The sequence below is a fragment of the Anastrepha ludens genome, chromosome 4 (genome assembly GCF_028408465.1).
Source record: "Anastrepha ludens isolate Willacy chromosome 4, idAnaLude1.1, whole genome shotgun sequence".
In the NCBI taxonomy this organism is placed as follows: Eukaryota; Metazoa; Arthropoda; class Insecta; order Diptera; family Tephritidae; genus Anastrepha; species Anastrepha ludens.
Window position 1 is genome coordinate 76,353,940 of NC_071500.1, and position 22,064 is coordinate 76,376,003.

The following is a 22,064-nucleotide window of genomic DNA, read 5'->3' on the forward strand; positions in this document are numbered from 1 at the left end:
CCACGATCGCAATTCCATCGGCCCGCAACCACGCCTTTTATAGATTATGTATTGTGGTGAATCTGCTGTTATATTCCATATTAGAGAGGCATCTTTCATATTGTTGAGAATTTCTATCTTTACGATTTATCTGCACACAATATGTTCATATGGCATACTATGGGATAGGCCTGCTGTCCTCGCGCAAATTCAGAATGGCAGGTCACATGATCTTCCGCACTGCAAGGGCTGGCTTAATGTGTAGACGACCTCCAGAACGGACATTGAATATTCATTTTCATTTCATTTTTAGTCCGCCTGATGACTTCCAATAAAGCAGCATCTGAAATAATCGGTCCATTTGTCTTACCTTTGTATTGAGCTGAATATCCGACAACTGTTTCGACTTTATTCGTATATAAAACATTGAGTTTACTATCTCTTTATTCATTCTTTTCACTGCATAAAAAAAAGCATCCATAAAACTTATTTTTGTACAGAAAAATTAATTGGCGTGAAGCATATTTGCAAAATCTGTTACAGCCATCAGCCTACATATATACGATATACAGTTGAAATTTGATTTATAGTTTAAAAGTTGCATTATTTTTTCAAACAAGAGGCGATTCTACGAAAACGGTAGCCAATAATTTGCTCAATATTATTTTTAAAGTGTTTTTTTTTTACTTTACTTTAAATTAAAGCGCAAACTCCATGTACCCAAAGTTTAAGGCGCAGCATAATGGCCACTTGCCTACGCTTCGAAGAGATTTTCCACATGCTCGTTACAATTGTTTCATTCATGGAGTTCATCACGGCATTAACAATTAAGATTTCATTAGTTTAATTAACTGGCGAACAAAATGAATAAATTGTGTCTGCGAACTATTTTCTCTGCGTTTTTGAAGTAAATTATTGTAATTTATAATTTAGAATACATTAATTATTGTTTTGATTTTTTTCTAATAATATACAAATAAAGGAAGTTACATAAAGCTGATCGCAAGTTACTATAAGGTGGGACATGTAAAATTTGCTTTTTGAATCGGCTATAAAGAAAACTATCAATATTTTTTCAAACTTTTTTTTTTATTTTGCAGATTGAACCTTGTCATTTATGAATGAAAAATAATATCGTTCAAACGACTGCCACGTCTGGCTTTACAGTAGGCCATTCGATCAACCCAATTTTTAAGCACAATTTTCGATTGTTTGGGCTCCAATTTCATGAATGGCAATTTCGATTTCGTGTTTTAAAGCATCAATCGTCTCTGGATGGTTCGCATAACATTTGTCCTTAGCGGCTCCCCACAAAAAATAGTCCGACGGGCTTAAATCACAGCTCCGAGGCGGCCAATTGATATCGGAATTCAAAAACGGTAGCCAAAAGTTCGAGTGTAACTTTGGCAGTGTGACAAGTTGCACCATCCTGTTGAAACCAAATGTCGTCCATGTCACCCTCATCAATTTTTGGAAACAAAAACTCGTTGAGCATGTCACGGTAACGCTCGCCATTTACTGTAACCGCGGAAGAAGAAGAAGGCTCACCACTTTGGAAATAGGTTTTCAATACTTCCCAATTTTGTTCAAGCATATAGCGTCCCATTTCGTAAATGTCAAACCTTTAAGTAAATTATGAACACATTTGACATGTCATTTGTGTTACCATTCTCAAAAAAATAGGTGGTTCAAAAAGCAAACGCTATATGGCCCACCCTGTATGATGCATTACCGTTGAAGGATTTTTAAATGTTACGAGTTGTAGGCCCTGGCAACTAGTACTCGTTCTCGTATTAGTTTTAATAATATTTGCATATTAATGCTAATAAATAAATAATTATATAATTTTAAGGCTCTATTTATTGAATTTAAAATGTTTGCAGGTTAATAATACCAGCTCAATTTTAGAAAAAACTTCGGGGGAACCTAATATAATTTCAGGAATCGCAGTGGCAAAATCTTTACCACTAATCCAAAATATTGGATTAGTCGTCTTTATACAATAACATAAATCATCTTCGGTAATATCGACGCATTACGCCTGTAACTTTGTCATATTTGTACAAAATATGAAGAAATAGAATGAGGAAGAGGAAGCATACATATGTACATATTTGTATGCATATATGTATAGGTATTTCATAAGTCCATGATGACTGTCAAAAAGCTTGAACTGGATAATTATTTTCATATACATACATACATTTTCCGTTTATTAATTTCGGCAACCCATTTTGCTTAGTTAAAATATTTTAATGTTCATTACAGTAAAAAGTTCTAGTACCTGTGATCGAAATTAGTAGGATATACAGACGACATATTTTAATTTCATCATATGATACATACACATATGACATTCAACTGAATATTTGTGTATGTGCGTACATATGTATGCACTTATAAAGTATTAATAAGATTTTCATAGAACTTGTTTACTGCAACCTTTGGAAATTGTAGAGATGCAGTACAAAGCAAGGAACTAGGCGCGTCCTTTTGTGTACACACATAAAAATATACCCGTTTGACAGATATACATCCATATGTATGTAGGTACTCGGCACATTGATTGAATAACAGATGGCATTAATGCTATTGCAGAAACGACACTTTACACAAATATACAAATTTACTTAAAATATGCATATCCCAAAATTAGCAAAGACATTCAATATGCACATACGCATATACATACATGTACATGTACATGGCGAAATAAATTTATGTATGTGCGTGGTCTTTAGCCGCTTACCTACATAATACGCTCCCACACGCAAACACTTCCCCAAATGTATGTATACTGCAACTTAAACCCATGATCCAAGATTTACGTACACACAGATGTATGTGTGTATGTATACTTGACTATCGTGAGCCCATAATCAATTGCAGTTTAGTCGTACTTAATCTTTCCCAGCCCTTACTAACGCAGTTAAATACATAACCACTTACAATTTATATACATACATATTTATTCTATAGCAAGTATACATAGTCGAACTTGTAATATGCGATTATATAGCATTTAGTAGACAAAATTAGTCACCACGTAGACCGTGTTACGACAATTACAATAACAAATACAAATAGCTGCACACATGAATATTTATACATACTCATATACCCTCTATACTCGTATGTATACGTATGTAATTGTGTGATTTCAAGTAGATACATTTTAGCGTCATTAGAAAAAAATGTTTGCAAACCAATTTAAATTTTCGGTAGAATAGCTCGACCACATCATTTTAAAAACTATGTATTTATTATAAAAGTCTTCCACACATTTATTTAAAAAAATTTACAACTAAAACGTATGAACTCAAACTTCATTATTACTTTTTACTTACGTGCATAATCAACTTATTTTGTTACACTCCTCATTTACTTAGTGTATTTATGTTTAGTTCTTCATTTTATATATTTGATAAAAATTTCCCAAGCTGAAAATAATTAAATTATATTTAGAATTAAACAAAACATATTGCAGATTAAAGAAACACTTGATGGAAAGAAATTATCCAACATAAATGCAAATCACAGCAAGTGCTAAATGTATTTTTAAAAGGTAAAAGAGAAACATTTTTACATGGATAAATTATATTTCTTACTGCGAATTTGTTAGTTAAAGAAAATTTTTTATGAAAGCAAAACAAAAACACAAGCAAACGAATTATCCATCCATTTTTTCTGCGAAACTTGAAAAGCAACACAAATTGAAAATTTAAAACCTAAGTGGGAAATGAAAATGCAAAATCCAAAATATGTATTTACTGAGCTTTAAAAAATATTACAAACTATATATGTATGTACATATTTAAATACCAAAATTTAATACTATAAACTACGCTAAACTACGAGAAAGTCGCTCACAGATGCAAGAGGAGGAAACGCGATACCAAGCAGAGTTAGTTTTTGTTGTTGGCACTCCGCAGCATAAACGGTTGTATCAACCGGAAAGTGATTCGTTGTGCCAATAATTATTTTTCTAATATCCTTATGCGGCTATTCGTTCAATGTTTTCTGAAATATTCCAAAAACTTTGTTTAAATGCATGGAGGACGTCTCTGCTTGCGTTTTCTCTAAAGAACAGGAAGATAGAAGATTTGCAACTATTGAAAGTTTTTCGAGACGTGTTCCACAAATTAACTCTGCTTCTGTGGCAGCAACTCTGCTAACCGCAGCTATATGATGGTCAGCGTTTGTCTGATTAATTGATTGATAAAAGTCGTTATTTAGATATAAAAAAATAAAGTAATTAAACTATTTAAATGTTCACATGAAAAGCATATCCTAAGCGCTTGACAAGCACATGAACTTTTAATAATTATAAAACACAACCACTCCGGCTTAAAATATGTTAATTCTATGAAACACAAATACACCCAAAAGTAATGGAATGAATTTTGTCGAACAACGGCTTTTTGTGCTTAATACGCTTCATAATGCATTCGATTGCTTAATTAGACAATGTACGCCCACACATATCCGTACAAAAATAATAATGAAACCAATAAACCTGTTAATGCAGGAGCGTACATGGAAACATATACATACATACATGTACACGTGCGGCACACAAGCATAAACTTGATGCAATAAATGTAGGTATGTTAAATTCACGTGAAAATTGCTTTAATCTATATATATTATATACATACACACATGCATATATATATGTATATTCTGTGATTTTATAATTATGGATTTAAAACGCCAAAAAATGGAAGAAAAAGAATTAAATCATTACTTCCTTGCTCTAAATCTTAAATCCGTGAATATGGTAAAATGAAATAAAAAAAAAATTACCGCGAACGCGAGACCGAAATAAGAAACAGAAATTTGTTTAATAAACGCTTGCATATAATAAAAGAAGAAAATAGATTTTTTATTTAAAACTGATTTTAAGCCCCAATTCAAATGTGGAAGTTCTGACAATTATTATTCGCATTGTGATTTCATCACTTCCTTTGTTATTGTTTAAAAGAAGACACTAAAAACGGCCCACAACGGTTTGCGAATTTATTTTAAATTGTACGCCCACGGTTAAACAAGTGTCAGTTATTTTTTTAAGAGCTGGCGAATTTAAAATGAGAATACAAAATAAAAATATTGTAAAGAATTTTTTTGTATTATAATCTGGTAGGTAAAGATTCTATTATAGTCCAGCTGTGAGTTACAGCGTCCATTCGATCAGTCCAATTTTTGATTACTTTTTGCAATAAATCTGGCTTTATGGCGTCAATGGTGGCTTGCATATTGCAATAAATAAATCGATACAGCACTTGCGCCTTCTTGTTAGAACCAAATGTCATCGATATTTAGGTGATTAATTTTTGGAAGCATATACGAGGGGTGCCTTTTATATGTCGGGATTTGGCAACCCTGGTGTTGCAATCTGGCAACTGGCAGCTGTATCGCAAAGTTTGACATTTTTGGCTTTTACGTACTCAGAACGTTTTGAAATACCAGCGCTATTTGTGTTGTTTACAGTAACTTAAAAGATTCGTCTCGGTCCAAAATTGGAATTAAATCGTGAACATTTTCGTGCGATTATTTTTTACAACTTTCGACGTGGATTAACTCAGCAACATTGCATGGATGAACTTAATTCATTTTTTGGAGATGAAACTCCATCAAGGACCAGTGTTTATCGATGATATGGTGAATTCAATCGTGGTCGTAGTTCACTCCAAGACGAATTGTTGTTCCGAAAACCATTGATGCTGTGCGCGAACTGATATTGCAAGATCGTCATGTGAGCTATCGTGAGATTGAGACAATCTTAGGCATTAGTGGGACCAGCATACATTCAATATTGCATAAACATTTGACTGTCAAAAAAATTTGTTCGCGTTGGATTCCACACAAATTGTCAATCACTCAAAAAAAGGCTCGTGTCGATTGGTCGAAGGAAATGCTCAAAAAATACGATCGCGGGGCTTCGAAACACGTCTATGACATCGTGACAGGTGATGAATCATGGATTTACGCGTATGAGCCCGAAAGTAAACAGCAGTCGACTGTATGGGTGTTTCAAGATTAGCCAAATCCAACAAAAGTTGTTCGCGCACGAAGCACTTCCAAGCAAATGATCGCCTGTTTTTTCGGACATGTCGCAACCGTACCACTAGAACAACGCAGAACAGTAAATTCTGAGTGGTACACAACCATTTGTTTGCCAGTTGTCTTCCAAGAAATTAGGAAAACCAATCGCCAAAGACGGATCACATATCGGCTCAAACAACTGCATTTTTGAGCACCCAAAACATCGAATTAATGGGTCATCCGCCGTATAGTCCTGACTTGGCACCGAATGACTTCTTTTTATTCCCGTACGTAAAAGACAAACTGAGAGGTCAACGTTTTTCGACACCTGAAGAAGCGGTTGCGGCATTCAGAATGCATGTTTTGGAGGTACCTCATTCAGAGTGGCAAAAGTGCTTCGACAATTGGTTCAAACGCATGCAAAAGTGTATAGATCTTCCTGGAGAATATTTTGAAAAACAATAAAGTGATTTTCGATGATTATATTTGTTTTTGTTCTCTAATCCCGACATATATAAGGCATCCCTCGTATTCAGTTAGCATGGCTCGGTCGCGCTCGTCATTCACCGTAACGGCAGCTTCTTCCTCATTTCGAAAGAAATAACCGAGTGCTCTACAAACTTCGCGAGCAGATTTATTTTTTCAAAGTAAATTTGAAATAAATGACTTGCTAAACTTTACTGAACAGAAATGTCAATACAGTTTGCCATTCTCAGTTGTCAAACCATAGTTATCGATATCGATAGTTATCATGCGGCTAAAAAAGCACCCTTTACATATATTCCATAATTATCATGTTGGTATTAGCATTACAGAGTTTTCTAAACACAGATACCTACTTTTTGCATCGACGTTTGGTGCATCCATTTGTACCAAACCAAAAATAAATTTTTTGTTTTTTGGTAGGACCGCTATAAGCTTACATGGCGAATTTCAGCGTGATATGTTACATAGTTTGCTTTCTGTGCTACTGTAAACAAGTCAAGCTCGAGTGTGGAAAATTTTGAGTTGTGACCCTTTTGTATTTAGGGTGCGATATGTAGGTGCTCGTATAGTATCGGGTGCTTGGAAGCACTTCGGCACATCTGCCATCCAATCAATTATTGGTTAATCATCTGTTATATGGTTCATATTTTAAAATACTAATTAATCAATTCCAAGAGTCAAAGCTGAAATTTGCTGTTATAATTCAACAATTGCTCAGGATCTTGGTTAATATCTCCTACTCTGCTCTCTGCTTCTTAAAACGCTTAAGACAGAACATATTTAGCAAGGACAAAAATTAAATTAAAATCTTCTTATAAGAAGTTGGAAAAGGAACTGCAATAAATAAACTTTGTAATTACTCACTGAGCTAACGTAGTAATTTTGATAATAAAAAAGAAGAACGTTTTATATACTTTGCCATTTCTCAGCATTATTAAATTAAGCCTTTAGGTATCGAAAATACCTAATAAATCAGCGAAGGAGCACTATACTGGCCTACACAGTTTGAAGTTGATCATCCTAAAGAGTCTTCCAAGCCTTAACTAATCGCACTCTACGCCAATGGATTATCTGACAAGGCAAGCACTACACCAAGCAATCAATCAACAAGGTCAGGTAGTCACCAATTATTAAATTAGTTCAGTTACATTAATAGTTAGTATTTATCAAATTTGAATAAATGTAACCAATTAATGTTCTTAATGTACCCTAAAATCGTTTGTCTTACCATTAATTAATTAGTTTGTCAGAAATATTCCAGCCAGCTTAGCATAGTCTTTTAATTAACATAAAAGTACATACTACTTACACACATACATGCATAGAAATAATGTTGTAACATATACATACATACTTACATGGTGTAAATGGTAGAAACACATGCATATGTATGTATGTATGTAGTTGGTTGGTATGCAATTGTATTGTGTTTAAACAAAAGATTCAATTGCCATAGTTAGCTAACAATTATGCCAATATACGATTGTCTGTTGATTGTTGATTGCATTGTAAACTGTATTCAGCCGGAACTATGGAGCTAATGAAACTTCTATACTCTACAGATAAAGTAGTAAATAGATTTAGTGTTATGCATATACAACATACAATAATATATATTTACATACATACGTACCTGAAAAGACATATATATACTATGCACACTTATATACAAAAAAGTACATTTAGCTATTCGTTCACTCGTATGGATGTAAAATGTATTTATAAAATTATATTTACCTAGTGAATATGTAATCAGTTCATTTGTATGTAGCAACAATTTCTGAAAGCGGACACTATGTGCGTATGTACATATGTATCAACGTTTTCTATTGCATACACATTCACATATTGTATATATACATATGTATGTATTTGATCATTTTTTCCTTTAGCTCCTAGTGGAGCATAGAACGTCAAGTTGTACATGTAGTTGAACAAATTAATATATAAATACATACATACATGTGTATTTGTGTATATTTCTGCAATTCAATTAGAATAATCGGTGAGTCGCGAAAAAACGTAACCGATTTTAATTTATTCCTTTCCTCCACCCATTCCAAACAACAGTGTGTTTACAGTTCAATGAAATTTAATTATTTACAAACTAATAAACCAAATCATTTTACCAAAAATCTTAAATGCGGTTGATGCTGAATGGAAATAGAATTTAAATATGTAAATAATGCGGTAATGTTTAGTAAGTATAAACAAATAGATACGTTTTCCTCTCTCTGTTTACTTAATGGATTTTTAGAAATCACTTAAATAAATGTGCCCGGTATGTATATAAATGGTTTTTTCTTTCAAACAAAGTTTGTTGAAAATTTCCTAACTGCGGAACATACTTCTCATAAACCTTTCAATTGTATCCAGCATTTAATCGTTTGACATTTTTAAGAGAACGAAAACTATGTTACAAGGGGTGGTTAAGTTTTAAGGGCCGGTGTTGATTTTAAATAAAATACAATTTTTTTTGAAAATTATTATAATATCTCTTTATTATGATAATATTGGTATAGCTTAATTACGTATAGAATAACATATTGGCCAAATGACCGCCACGGCCTCGGCGGCACACCTCCATCCGAAGGTCCAAATTTTCGATGACGCTGAGGCATAATTGAGGTTCTATGCCGTTAATGTGCCGAATTATCTCATCCTTTAGCTCTTGACTTGTTGCTGGCTTATCGACGTACATCTCTTCTTTCAAATAATCTCAAGGAAAGAAGTCCAACGGTGTCAAATCACATGATCTTGGCGGTCAATTGACATCGCCGCGACGGGAGATTATTCGGCCATCAAAGAGCCATTGTTTCGTTAGCTGTGTGACAATTGGCACCGTCCAGTTCAAACCACATATCCTCCACATCCATATCTTCCGATTCGGGCCATAAAAAGTTCGTTATCATCTCACGATAGCGAGCACTATTCACAGTAACTGCCTGACCGGCCAATGATGCCGCCGGCCCATAACCGCACCAAACAGTCACTCTTTGTGGGTGCATTGGTTTTCCGGCAATCACTCTTGGATTATCATTTGCCCAAATGCGGCAATTCTGCTTATTGACGAATCCACTGAGGTGAAAATGTGCCTCATCACTGAAGATGATTTTCTTCACGAAGTGCGCGATATGCATTTCCATTTGAACGCCCGTTTTCATAATAAGCCTGAATAACTTTAACGCGTTGCTCGATTGTGTTAGCCGATGGTTAAAATTGAGTTAGTCTGGAATTGAAAAATGTCAAATAAAATGCAGAAAAAAGTATGACGTTTATGTGTGGTTCACATTCAACATCAGCTTTTGAAATTTAACCACCCTTTATAACAGAAAAGGCGACCAGACACTCAGTTTAAAATACAACTGGCATAAAGGCTCAACTGTCGAGTATTTTTTTCTCTTATCTTATCTTATCTTTCGACGTAAAGATGTACTGGAAAACCATTATAAAAACAGAAAAAGGATTTATAATATTTTACACTTTTTTCACATAATATACTTATATTTATTCGATGTTCAATATCATTTTTTTGAAGTTACGAACATTACTTTCTTTGTCATGCATACGTATGAATACTCAAAATTTAACGATTTCACATTGCAAATTTATAAATGACTTGGTTATTGCTTCAAAAATTTTGAAACTGGACTAATTTTAGGCATTTGTTAAAAATGTTTATTCATGTGGCAATTTAATAGCTTTTCGTATGCACATATGTTTTAGTTTATCAGGAAATTTGAGAAATAGGTCGTATAAGCCTTTTATTATTATTTTTTTTTTTACTACTGTATAAGTGCAGCTCCGAACTCTAAGAGAACTCCTACTACTCTAAAAAGTTACCGATACGTTATGTGTAGTACACAGTAGTCCAATTATAATTATATGTATGCATATGTAGGAGTGATGCTCACTTCAACATTTTCAAGTATTTACCACCACTTTTTTACGGAAGTTCGAACAGAACTGCCAATATGATTTCTATGTGAATATTACATCATACAATAAGGCAGAAAGTAATACGTGGCATTTGGTGTTTTATATTTGGGTTTTCTTTATTATAATTATATTTGTAGCGGAACTAGCACACTTTCTTTACGTTTGAGGGTTTTAAGTATGGATTCCTATATTTCATAAGAAGTATTGTACTCAGACGTAGCTGCCGTAAGAATTGAAAAACTAAATTGATTATAAAACTACCACTACTTGTTTTTAGTAGAGTCGGATCGCACGATATTGTCCAGTATGTCGATTCTTTCGAGGGGATAGTTTTATCACACAGCATTTTCTTAAATCAATCGAATATGTCAGGGTCACATGCTCTGGAACTGTCCATCTGACATCAAGGTATTCGATTGGGAAAAAATCGTTGAGCATCACTCTAAACCGTCTTGATTTAATGTAACGGTTGGATTATCTTCTTTTTTGAACAAGTAATGTCCGAATGTATCAGTACTTGATGAATGTGTATTAGTACCGTTACAAATTCGTTAATTTTCTTTACTCAGAAAGCCACCTCGACTGAGGTGAGCCTCATCATTGAACGACTAGTAGGCATTATAGTAGGCATTTTGCACAATTTGTTACACATGTCAAGTTCCTGTGAACATTAGCCTGGATTTTTTTCTTTAAAGCGTTCTGTAAGCAAACGTTATTTTACGGAAGAGAGTGCAAAGAAGTAAATTAAGTTCAGAATTTTTTATTTGTGTTGCGAATAGTTCTCCAAGTTAACCGATGACGATGGCAGTAAATTGAGTGAAGCGCTCTGTGAGCATTTGTACTGAACTAGAGATGCTCAGCAAACGTAGTGAACCGATTTTGTTGCGCTAACGAGTAACAATAAGTTTACAACAGAATGTCAAAGCAGAAAAAAAAAATAACGTTAAATTTAACATTGCGATGCATCCTTCTACAGAACACTAAAATAGTTTAAACTATTAAGTAAACTTGCTTCAAGTAAGCTAGATAAAGTGTTCTGGCTGTTTGTTTGTACTTTGAACTTGCTGAAAACAAAAGATTTGAGCTACAAACTAGAATTTCTTATGCTTTATAACGAATATGAAAGTTCGGCTTAATATTTTTCTTCCAAATTTCAATTTGTTTTCAAAATATGTTGAACTAAAGCTGCATTTATTATTTTTGCAAAAAACAACAGTACATTCGCTTTGCTTTACGTAAACAAATGTGTATGTATAAATGTGTATGTATATACATATGTACGTCAATGTAAAACCCTCATTTATAAGAAAAGTAAGAGACGTGTTAATATTATTATATTTTGGATCTTGTAAGTACTTTATAACAAGAGCCTTTTAAAAATTTCACTAACCAATTAAAATGCACACAAAGTGGTTCAAATGTGAACATACATACCTATACAGATGCATACATACTTACATAAATAACTGGAAATTTTACGTCAGTTCATAAGGCTGTGGTTTATTGCCGTCTACATACGATCGCTAAATGCGCAGCTCGACTTAGACTACATATTATGGTCGCAATCACCGTTTTCTACATGAATATTTTGAAGCCAGTTAAACCTCCAGATGTTATTTCCTACTATCGTCCAATATGTCTACTGCCTGCGTTATCAAAAGCTTTTGAAAAACTATTCTTAAAAGGACTCAAGCCGATTATTGCACAGAAGAAACCAATTCCCATACACCAGTTTCGATTTCGTCAACCCCTTTCGACCATTGAGCAGGTCAATTCTGTTTATAACTTCGCTAGAAGTCTCCTTCTCTGAAAGGTCCCCACAGCTTCGGCAATGGGGGTTTTCCGCGTGTGTGCCGATAATCCAGTGGCCGGTGAACACAGCTACGAGTTTGGAAATTGAATGGCGAGGAGTCCAAAGGACTTTCTGAGTCCTTCGTACATCGTATTGGAATCAAAGGGTTTTCGAAATAGCACATGAAGAAATAGAGCGCTTTTCTGCGCTTTCCTGAGAAATAATTTGGGAAGTTCCCCTTTAGCAACTGTCAGAGGGATGCCGATAACCGGTAGGAGGTATCTGATGCCAATTCAGTCCCCTTTCTGGTATTCCATGGTATTCCATGAGGTTTTCGACGATCATTTCTGAGAGTCGTCCCTCAATGGCATCCCAATTGGCCAGCACCTCCTTACCACTTTCGAATTTGCGGGTAGGAGGGTAACGTGGAGGTAATCCCGGGCCACCTCGCTATAAGCAACCCTGGGTGAGCACTCGACGTGCTGGGTCCGACCAATGGGCGCTGGCTAGAAGCCAGCAGCTCGTCTTCCAAGAGTGTGCCCAGCACACTCTCAGTTTTTGTTGTTTCCGTATTGGTTTTTGTTTTATTTTCCATAATTCAAATTTTGGTCCCACGAGTATGCACGGACGGTAATGGTACGCCGCGGCAGAGCCGGCATACCGCGGTAAAGCACTTGCTAAAACCGACCTTGCCTGGGCATCGATCATTTAAGCACTACCAGTCATGCAGCTCTCGGCACGGAACCTCAACAACTTAGCTTAAAGTGCGCTGAAAAATGATCTTGTTTCCACTACTTCATCTCTATTGCAGCAAAACCTCAATCAAAAATCTAATAGTTTTTTTTTTATGAAAGTATACTTATTTTATTAGCAGCATTAAATTTAAAGTACACTTTTACCACACTCAATAGCATAAATATCGCAGAAAATTCCAAATTAGGTTCCAGAATAAAACAATAAAACACCTTTAAGAAATTAAAAGAAAAGCATCATCCTTATTTAAATTAATAACAAGTAGAAAATATACGAATCTACTTCTTTCTAAATCAAACCCTCGCCTTAACAAACTCAGTTCCAATAGGGAGTAGTAGTCTCTTTTGAGTATGGTCTCTTTATTTTTAGTTTATAAAAGAGTACGTAAAATTTTCAAATACTTATACACTCGTTATTAAAAAATTGGTCAAACAGACCATCATTAAAGACACAATTGACAGCAGAATGGTACAGGAAGTAAGCAGAAATAATAGAAAGTTTAGACAAATATTACAACTGGCATTTACATACTCGTATATCCACACACATACAAATGAATGCTCACTACGGATTATTGTCAAGTTGCAACTTTAAGAAGCATCGTTAAAAATTTCTTGAGCAATCAGGTAGAGACATTTCTACCAATTATTTTAGTGCTGCAGTTACTGAGGTCGTTTGATTGTTTTAATGAAAAGGTTAATTTGTAACTCGTACTTTTTTCCATACTCATTTTTAATGTCAGTTGGATAGATACATACAAATATAATTGAGTAATTATGTATCTTTAATAATACCTAATATTAATCATATAACAGTTAATGTTGGTTTACCATAGTATTAATGTTAGTATAACGGATTGTTCTCTTGTTTTCAAATAAGGATAGTTGAATATACATAACTACATTCCCACTCGTTGGTGCCCCATCAACGAAGGTTGCTCATTTGCATTTTTTTGCATAGATATACTTATTACGTATTAGCGTTTATTTTTCCTCTTGTCAACGTTTATTTGCCTATATCCATCATAATACCTTAATTATTAATTAACCGCATACTTCCTTGTAATGTTTTTGCTTACATCTTGGTTAATTTTTTATTAATGCTTAGTTTCTGCAGTTATTATGGTAATTAATTATACTCGTAAACTTACTTACATACTCGTACTTATGTATGTAAAACTTAAAACTTTCTAATACTCAATACTCGTAATAACATAATTTTTGGATTAGTTTTGCAATTCATAGCTCAGTTGTAGCGAAGTTGTTTGAGCAACGCAACTAACACATCTTCTTTTCAACCCTTTTTTCTTGTCTTTATCTGTCGCATGCTTGCCTCATTTTCTCGATATGGCACCAATAGTGGATTTAACCAATGGACAACTAACGCCGAACAACAATACACCCCTACTCACTCAGGCATTATCAGGTAAGTTTAAATTCAAAACCATAAATACCTATAATAATATCAAGATTGGGCGAAAACTTAAAAGTAAGAAATCACCAAATATGTACTTATTTTATCAGACCAAAAAATTATCAAAATGGATTTTATCTATTAGTTAATGTAAAGGAACAACTCGAGGATGATATCGACATCAAATCATATTATACACACTTATAAGTATATCGATGCTAAAAGGTGAAGTCCAAAATAAACAAGACTGAGCTAAAAGAGAAACGACAGTAGTTTTGTTCTGATAACTTCGAGTTTATTTATTCAAAATAGTCCCCTCAGGCCTCGATACACTGTTTCGCGCGATCTAAAAGCTTTTCGAAAGAGTGTTTCAGGTCATTGACCGGAATGTGCTTCAGAATGTCGGTACAAGCCATTTGGATGGCCTCTACGGACGCAAAACGTTTTCTTTTCATGGCCAAATGCAATTTTCCGAATAGGCAGAAGTCACAGGAAGTCATATCAGGCGAATACGGCTAGTGATTGATGGCTAAAATGCGATTTCTAGTCAAAAAATCAGTCACAAGAGGGGACCGATGAGATGGTGCATTATCCTGCAAGCTTTCTTCTTCGCGGTATTCAGGGCGAATTCGACGAATGCGATGCAACAAACTCTTCAAAACGCCAAGATAGAAAATCGCATTGACGGTTTGAGCCGTTGGCACGAACTTCTTGGGGACAATTCCCTTGGGATCGTAAAAACAGATGAGCATCGACTTGAATTTTTAATTTTCCAAGCGCGATTTTTTGGGTAGTTGCTCATCTTAGACCTTCCATTCGGCACTTTGACGCTTACAGTTACAATGTTGTAAAGGAAGATCTCGTCTTTTCTCGCTTCGAATGTTGAATTCTGAGCAATTTTTGGTGATCAGTTAACTTGTGCGGAATGAAACATCAAACCTGCAGAGACCTGTCGTAAGCTCAAATGATCAGTTAAATACGATAAATCGATGCTTGGAGATAATCAACTCCGATTCCATGAATTTCAACTATGATTTCAGTTCATTTTTGATAAATTTACGAACAATTTCGATGGAGTTTTCGGTGATTACTGATTTTGCGAGGCCCGCATCAATCATCGCAAATCCGAATCAATCGTTTGGTTCCTCTGAAGCAGCTCAAAATATACCACACCCTTCCAGCCCAGCCAGACAGCAAAATCTTCTTTTAGTGAATATCAGCCTTTGAAGTGATTTGTGGCGCTTCATGATGCTTGGACTATGATCGTTTTCGATTGGCGTTATTGTAAACAATCCATTTTTCATCACCAGTGATAATCCGCTTCAAAAACGGATCGACTTCATTGCGTTTAAGATGCATATCACAAGCGTTGATTCGGTTTGTTAAATTAATTTCCTTCAATTCATGTGGTACTCAAATATCAAGCTTTTTCACCAGTCCAATACTCTTTATATGCTCATGAACGGTTAATTTTGTTATATTTAACTTCTCTCCAATGTCATGCAAAGTTACATGATGATCCAATTCGATTAAAACCTTGATAACCTCTTCAACGACATCACTTGGCCGACCTGAACGTGGCTGATGGTTAAGTGAAAAATCTCCAGAACGGAATTCGATAAACCAATTTCGACACAGTATTTCACATAAAATAAGTTATCGGGGGGAGCGTCAAGTAAGCTTTTAAATCTCGATAGAAATGAGATACGAACTCTCATTAGATACTATACGGGGCAATGTAGTCTTCATTATTATTTCATAAACTATAATTAGTAGAAACAAGCGTATGCCGGTTTTGCGAACTGTTGTGCCACTCTAAATTCATCAGTGGTATGGATCAAAAAACCTATGGGGTACTAAAATTCATCAGAAGCCTCCAATTATAGGCTTGCGATAGACCACCTCAGATGTCGCTGTGCATTATGATGATTTTAACTTTTTTGTAGTCCACGATTGAAAAATTAGTGTATAAGCAGTCTACGCCGATCGTCTATGTTCCCAGCCCAATCTACACCACAAATACATGCTATGTTACACTCAGATTTTATGTTAAACCCTTTTCAACGGTGCTTTTGAAATATCGCATGACGTTCCCTATGAGCTCTTCCAAGATTTAACATATTGTATATAGGTATATCCTTAGAACACTGAGCCGCAATAAGTAGACAACTAACGACCTCCATAAATAACCTCTTGCTTGTCTTGCTTTGCCTTGTCCTCTGATAGAGACATGTCATTGGAGTGTTTTTGGTTATAGGCGCTTGGTGTAGCAATCGCGACTATCGAAAAGCTCTTAATCATCTGACAATCTAATCTGAATCTATTAATACATCATCAACGGAGAATACAAGGAATAACATGTGATCATCAGAATCATTATAATGCGAGGATTGCTATGTATACTTCTGCCCTTGGGTAATCCCAATGTTGTCAGGCGCCATCTAATGTTTCCATCGGAAAGTTTGCCAAATTTGACCATAAAGGCACTCCGAACATTTTGGTGTTTGAAGCTGTGCATTGATGAACCAAAATCGTTATGCGATCATCCTTTAGCACCGTAAAAAACTGGCATAATCAATTTTCTCATGGTCGCTCTTCGTTCACCGAATAATGCCCTTAAGGTCGCCCAAAATCAGTTATTATGATGGAAAATATCGATGATGTACGCAAAATGATAAGGTAAGATCGTCATGTCACATACCGTGCGATTGAGGCATACTCGGGCATTAATATAATGATCATTAATAAGAGTTTGCATTGTCATCTTGTGGTATGCGTATATTCGCGTTCGAGGCCTAACAATTTAAAAGGCCACTGAGCAAAATGCTTCGAAAATTGGTTCAAACGAATGCACAAGTTTTTTGATCATAATGGTAAATACTTTCAAAAACAATAAAACCGTTTTCATCCACCAAGTTAAAACTACTGCAAAATATTGATGTAATTCATTATGTTCTTAAAATACCAAAAGCTAAACTAGTTTGTAAATCGTTTTAAATCTAATCGTTTTTTATACCGACACCTGTCATAGGTACATATGTGCAAACCAAGAGCTGCGAAATGACTAAGCCAAATACTTAACAAAGTCCTCCATGCCATTCATTCAAAATATGAAGGAAGACATTTTGATTCTCAATGATGTTCCACGGATGACCAAACAGAAATTATTCTAAAAAGAAACTACCTAATAATGTTCAAACTTGCAAAACAAACAAAGAATGAAATAAATTCTTAATTTATCCAAGCACGGCCCTTACCATTCAGCCTTCATTCTTTTTATTAAAATCATGTGGTCAAATACATACTTCGCATCAACATGATAATTAGCAAATTCACCAGATCGAAACCAAACCGATATAGTAATTAATCGATTAAGAGATCGAGCTGAGGTCGATTTGAATCTAACAGACGGAGGAGTTAACACCCCGTAGTAGATGGACAGCAGCGAAATCACAAAATACGTAGTTTTAACGAAATTTGCTTATTTTACGTACATGTTATTGGAAATAGTGTTAAGTTTTATTTTAAGAATAGCTGTTGCCTATTTAGTAGCAAGTCGGGAATAATTTTCCTTGCAGCTGCAAAGAAATCCATTATTTTCGAGAAAATTTTGCGCAAATGGCTTAAAACTGTTTTATGGTGCTTCAACTACTTAACCGGTCAACTTCGATTATTTCTGTGATTTTATCGACATTATCGACTTTTTTTTTAACACCAAATATGACTGAATGGATTCAGTCAGTATTGTCACCAGTATCGGCACCATAAATACCATTCAGAACTGAATGTAACAAAAAAATAGTAAACAAATTTTTTTAGTGTGAAATATCACCTGACAACGAGCATAAACTTTAAATACTTTGATCGATACTTGACGAGATATGCACTATAGCCATCTACAGAGAAAATAGGGGATTGCTTTCATAATAATATATTACAATAAAAAATAATAATTTAAGTATTTTGTTCAATAATAAAATTAATTTGAAAGAAGAAGAATACTAGCTGCCAGTGTCTAAGTACGCCTCGGTAAAAACATAGTACATTTATGGTGAATTCCGTGTAAGCAAATAATTGAATAATAGTTGAAAAGTTTAATAAAGCGAAACAAGTAGTTTTGTGTTACTGTTACAGTTTGATCAGTGTGACAATTTTCTTGTATTCATTAATTTTATACGTATACTTTAATTGGCGAACTTAGGTAACGACCTAATTGGGAAAGTCATTTAAAATGTTATACAATTTTGTATTGCAATTTGAAGATAAATTATTGTTTTTCGTCCTTATACTTGATATGTATGCTTATACAAAAGACATAGACTTATTTGTTGCAAAATCGGTTATATTCTTTCAGTGATGAACAACTATCAAGCTGCAGCTGCTGCAGCTCATAGCTTTGGGCCTTCCGCATCCCCACATACAGCCACCACCCGACAGGGGTTTCCTTCGACCAACTCCCCTGGGCCTACCATTGATATGTACAGCTCGAATGCAGCCGATAACGTCGGCTATGTACAGGCTACCAGCCCACAGCCTTCTGGATTTCCGATTGCTGTGAGTCGGGCACCATTAAACTACAGTCCGGTAGGTGAAACTAAATTAATCAGCCTTATCATTGAGTCCCTCGTAGAAAAGCTACGCATACGACCCTCTGCTACGAATACGAAAAATTTGCCATCACTGAATCCACGTGAGTTCTAAAAAACGGTGTTATCAAACTCAAATACCACATTTGATATTTGATTTTATTTTACAATTATTTTGAACGAAGAAAGATAACATAATTGAAGAAAAACAGCGGAAAACATTGAGAGAAGCCTTTAATCCTTTAGAAATGGAAGTCACTTTGTAGGAAAAATTATTGGTTGCTCAAATATGCAGTTTTGATAAACTTAATTGATCAACAGGCAGATCAAATGATCGAATGCTAACAGAGTATAACTTAATCGTTGCAAGGTTGTCGTTAATGAATGAGATTCATAAGCCAGCTTCGGTATCAAAATTTTTTGCGCAAGGCGGTAACCAGCAGGATGTAGAAAATATTATGATGTGACGATGGCCAATCAACATTTTCTGCAGTTTCCAAGGAAATTTTGAACACATTACAATCACTGCTATGCTCTCTATGAATTGAGCTGGAAGTGAGTGATGCGGGAAAACGCAGTACGCAAATGGATATCTATGCAAAATACAGGCTTCCGGGTGTAAGAATACACGTAGACGAAAGACAAATAACAATAATTAAAGCAGAGAAAGATAATTTCCTATACAATAACTGTAAACGCATAAAGGACAAATACCAATTTAGTAAATAGTTAGTTAATCACTCCACTCGTGAAACACCATCAAAACGCTTAACATAAATTTATATGGCAAGACCATTATGTATGTTACGGCGAATACAATACAATAAACCTCAATAAAATTTAAAATAAATATTTTAAAATCATTGTGATTGTAATTCATTACTGTTCAAATTTTAAATAAAAAGCAGCATAACATCACATAATTGAGCTAACTGATTGTAATAAAAAAAAAACTTACGCAAAGGTTCCGCAACACCTGAGTTTAATTTTGGAAGTTTTCTGCGACAACCAAAACACGTCTTAACAAATACTTTAAAAAATCTACGAAATGTCTCTTTGACTTAAATCAATAATGGCACTCTACAAATTTCGAACTTACGATGTAGCCATTCGAACTCAGTGATACCTTTTTCGTATAACCTTCGAAAATCACACTACGATGGATTCAGTGATAGGGTTGTATATCGATTTTAATAAAAACGTCAAAACAAACCCATCATTGCTTTTTTAATCAAAATGGAATTTGCATACACAAAACATATTATACTTGTAAATTGCACTTAGATCATTTCTATTTATAAGTATAGGAAGGAAGGAAGGACTACGCGCTTGTGCAACCACTTTTCGGTCCATTTTTGTCAATTCGAAATGTTTACGTTTTAACATCTTAATTACAATATTTAATATAAATCCATTTGAAAAATAACTCTTTGAAACGAAAATTTCTACATTTAATTTCAAATTAAATTTGTTTTCCTTCCAAAATGTACAAACCGTCTTCACTGGCTTTATAGGCCTTTTTAAATCTTCAACCCCTTTTAAAATAAATGTATGTATTTTAGAGTCATATGTATGATATATCCAGCATTTAAATGAATGGTTTACAATATTAAATACAAATTGGAGTACCTAAAATTATTTAGTTTTTTATTTCAAAAATATTTACATTTTTCATATTTAATTTTGTTGGCCAGCCATACGAAATATTTCGAAAATATTAAATGGAAAATCTATTCCTTTCTCTTTCTCTTTACTTCTCTCTATTTCTTTTTTGCTTTGCACAGATATATTCGTTGAACTTTGCGATGGCTAACATATAAAATGAAAAAGACTGATTAAACAACAAAACATAGACAGAAAAAATAAGCAGTTGCACAAGGTAGGCGATCGCTGAAGCTGAGGCAAAAGTATACAATAGATTTCGCAAACCCAACATTTTTCCCAACGTCTTGGTGTTTATTATTTATTTTCTTAAACACTTAACAAAAATGTCTACTCGTTTCAAAAGTCACTGAAATAATTCACAATTAGTATTTTTTCCATATTGTTAAATTCTTAATTCTGTATCTTCAAATATCGCACCAAACAATTTTTAAACAATGCAAACTTTCATTAGATTGCTAGCTTTAATTTGCTCTTAAGTATGATTGTATCATTTGATAGATATTATTTGACATGTATCGCAGTTTCAACACCACTATATTACGTTACAGTTTATTTTTCAATATTCAACTTCAAAGCATAACAACAGAAGTTCTTACGTAAATATAAAACAATCACGTATATATATTTGCATATCATTTGCCCAATTGAAAATGCGGATTTACTAAATACTTTAAAACCCAGCGCAACTTTTCCAATAAATTTTTCGGACTTAAGTTTAATAGTGTTTAGTCGTTTATCAACGTTTCGCGTATTAGTATTTCAATTTTTACATAGAAAAAAACCCACATACGTTGTTAACTCAGTTTATGGAATAATAAAATTTCGATCGTATTGGCCGTATAAAAGAAGAGGAAAAATATTAGTTGGCAGACAGCTTAGCGATCTTCCTAAGATACTTTAGAAAACAATAATGCATCGATCAGGGGTGGCATACTATAATAAATATAAATATATAAAATATAGCGCCCCTGATTTGTGTGATGGCATAAAGATGGACGTAACAAAATTGAGGAGATGCTTGCCCTAGACGGCAGTCTACGATTATTATTATTTTTATCACCCTTATCTCGACAAAGTATCTTTGAATACATTATCAAATATATTTTCCTCGGATATATTTTACAATATTTTTGGCAATATTACTGTAAAGCAGCGCGAACGGGATAATGACCGACGTGTCTACCCGAAAAAAAAAATAATTTAGCAATATGTTCCTAAAAGCTTTAGCAAAAACTAAAAGGAATCCTTCAAAAAGTGTGAAAATAGCTGCTTCAACAGTTTATTTAATGTATCAACTTCTCAAATGTGGGTTAAGAGGATCTGATGTAGGTGCCCGTTGTCTTCTTTCACCAGCGGAAGTCCAGAGTGGCGCTCTTTTCTCTTTTACAGTAGTTCTGGTGGAAAAC

At 34.4% G+C, this 22,064-nt stretch overlaps 1 protein-coding gene across 1 annotated transcript in view; it reads left to right on the forward strand.

Annotated features, from left to right (window-relative positions):
- The window catches only part of LOC128859874 (RNA-binding protein Musashi homolog Rbp6), an 84,813-nt gene that overhangs the window by 49,412 nt on the left and 13,337 nt on the right, over positions 1-22,064 (forward strand). The window contains exon 6 of the mRNA XM_054096999.1: positions 18,762-18,991. Within this exon, the coding sequence (XP_053952974.1) occupies positions 18,762-18,991 (230 nt within the window). The remainder of the gene's footprint in view (positions 1-18,761; positions 18,992-22,064) is intronic.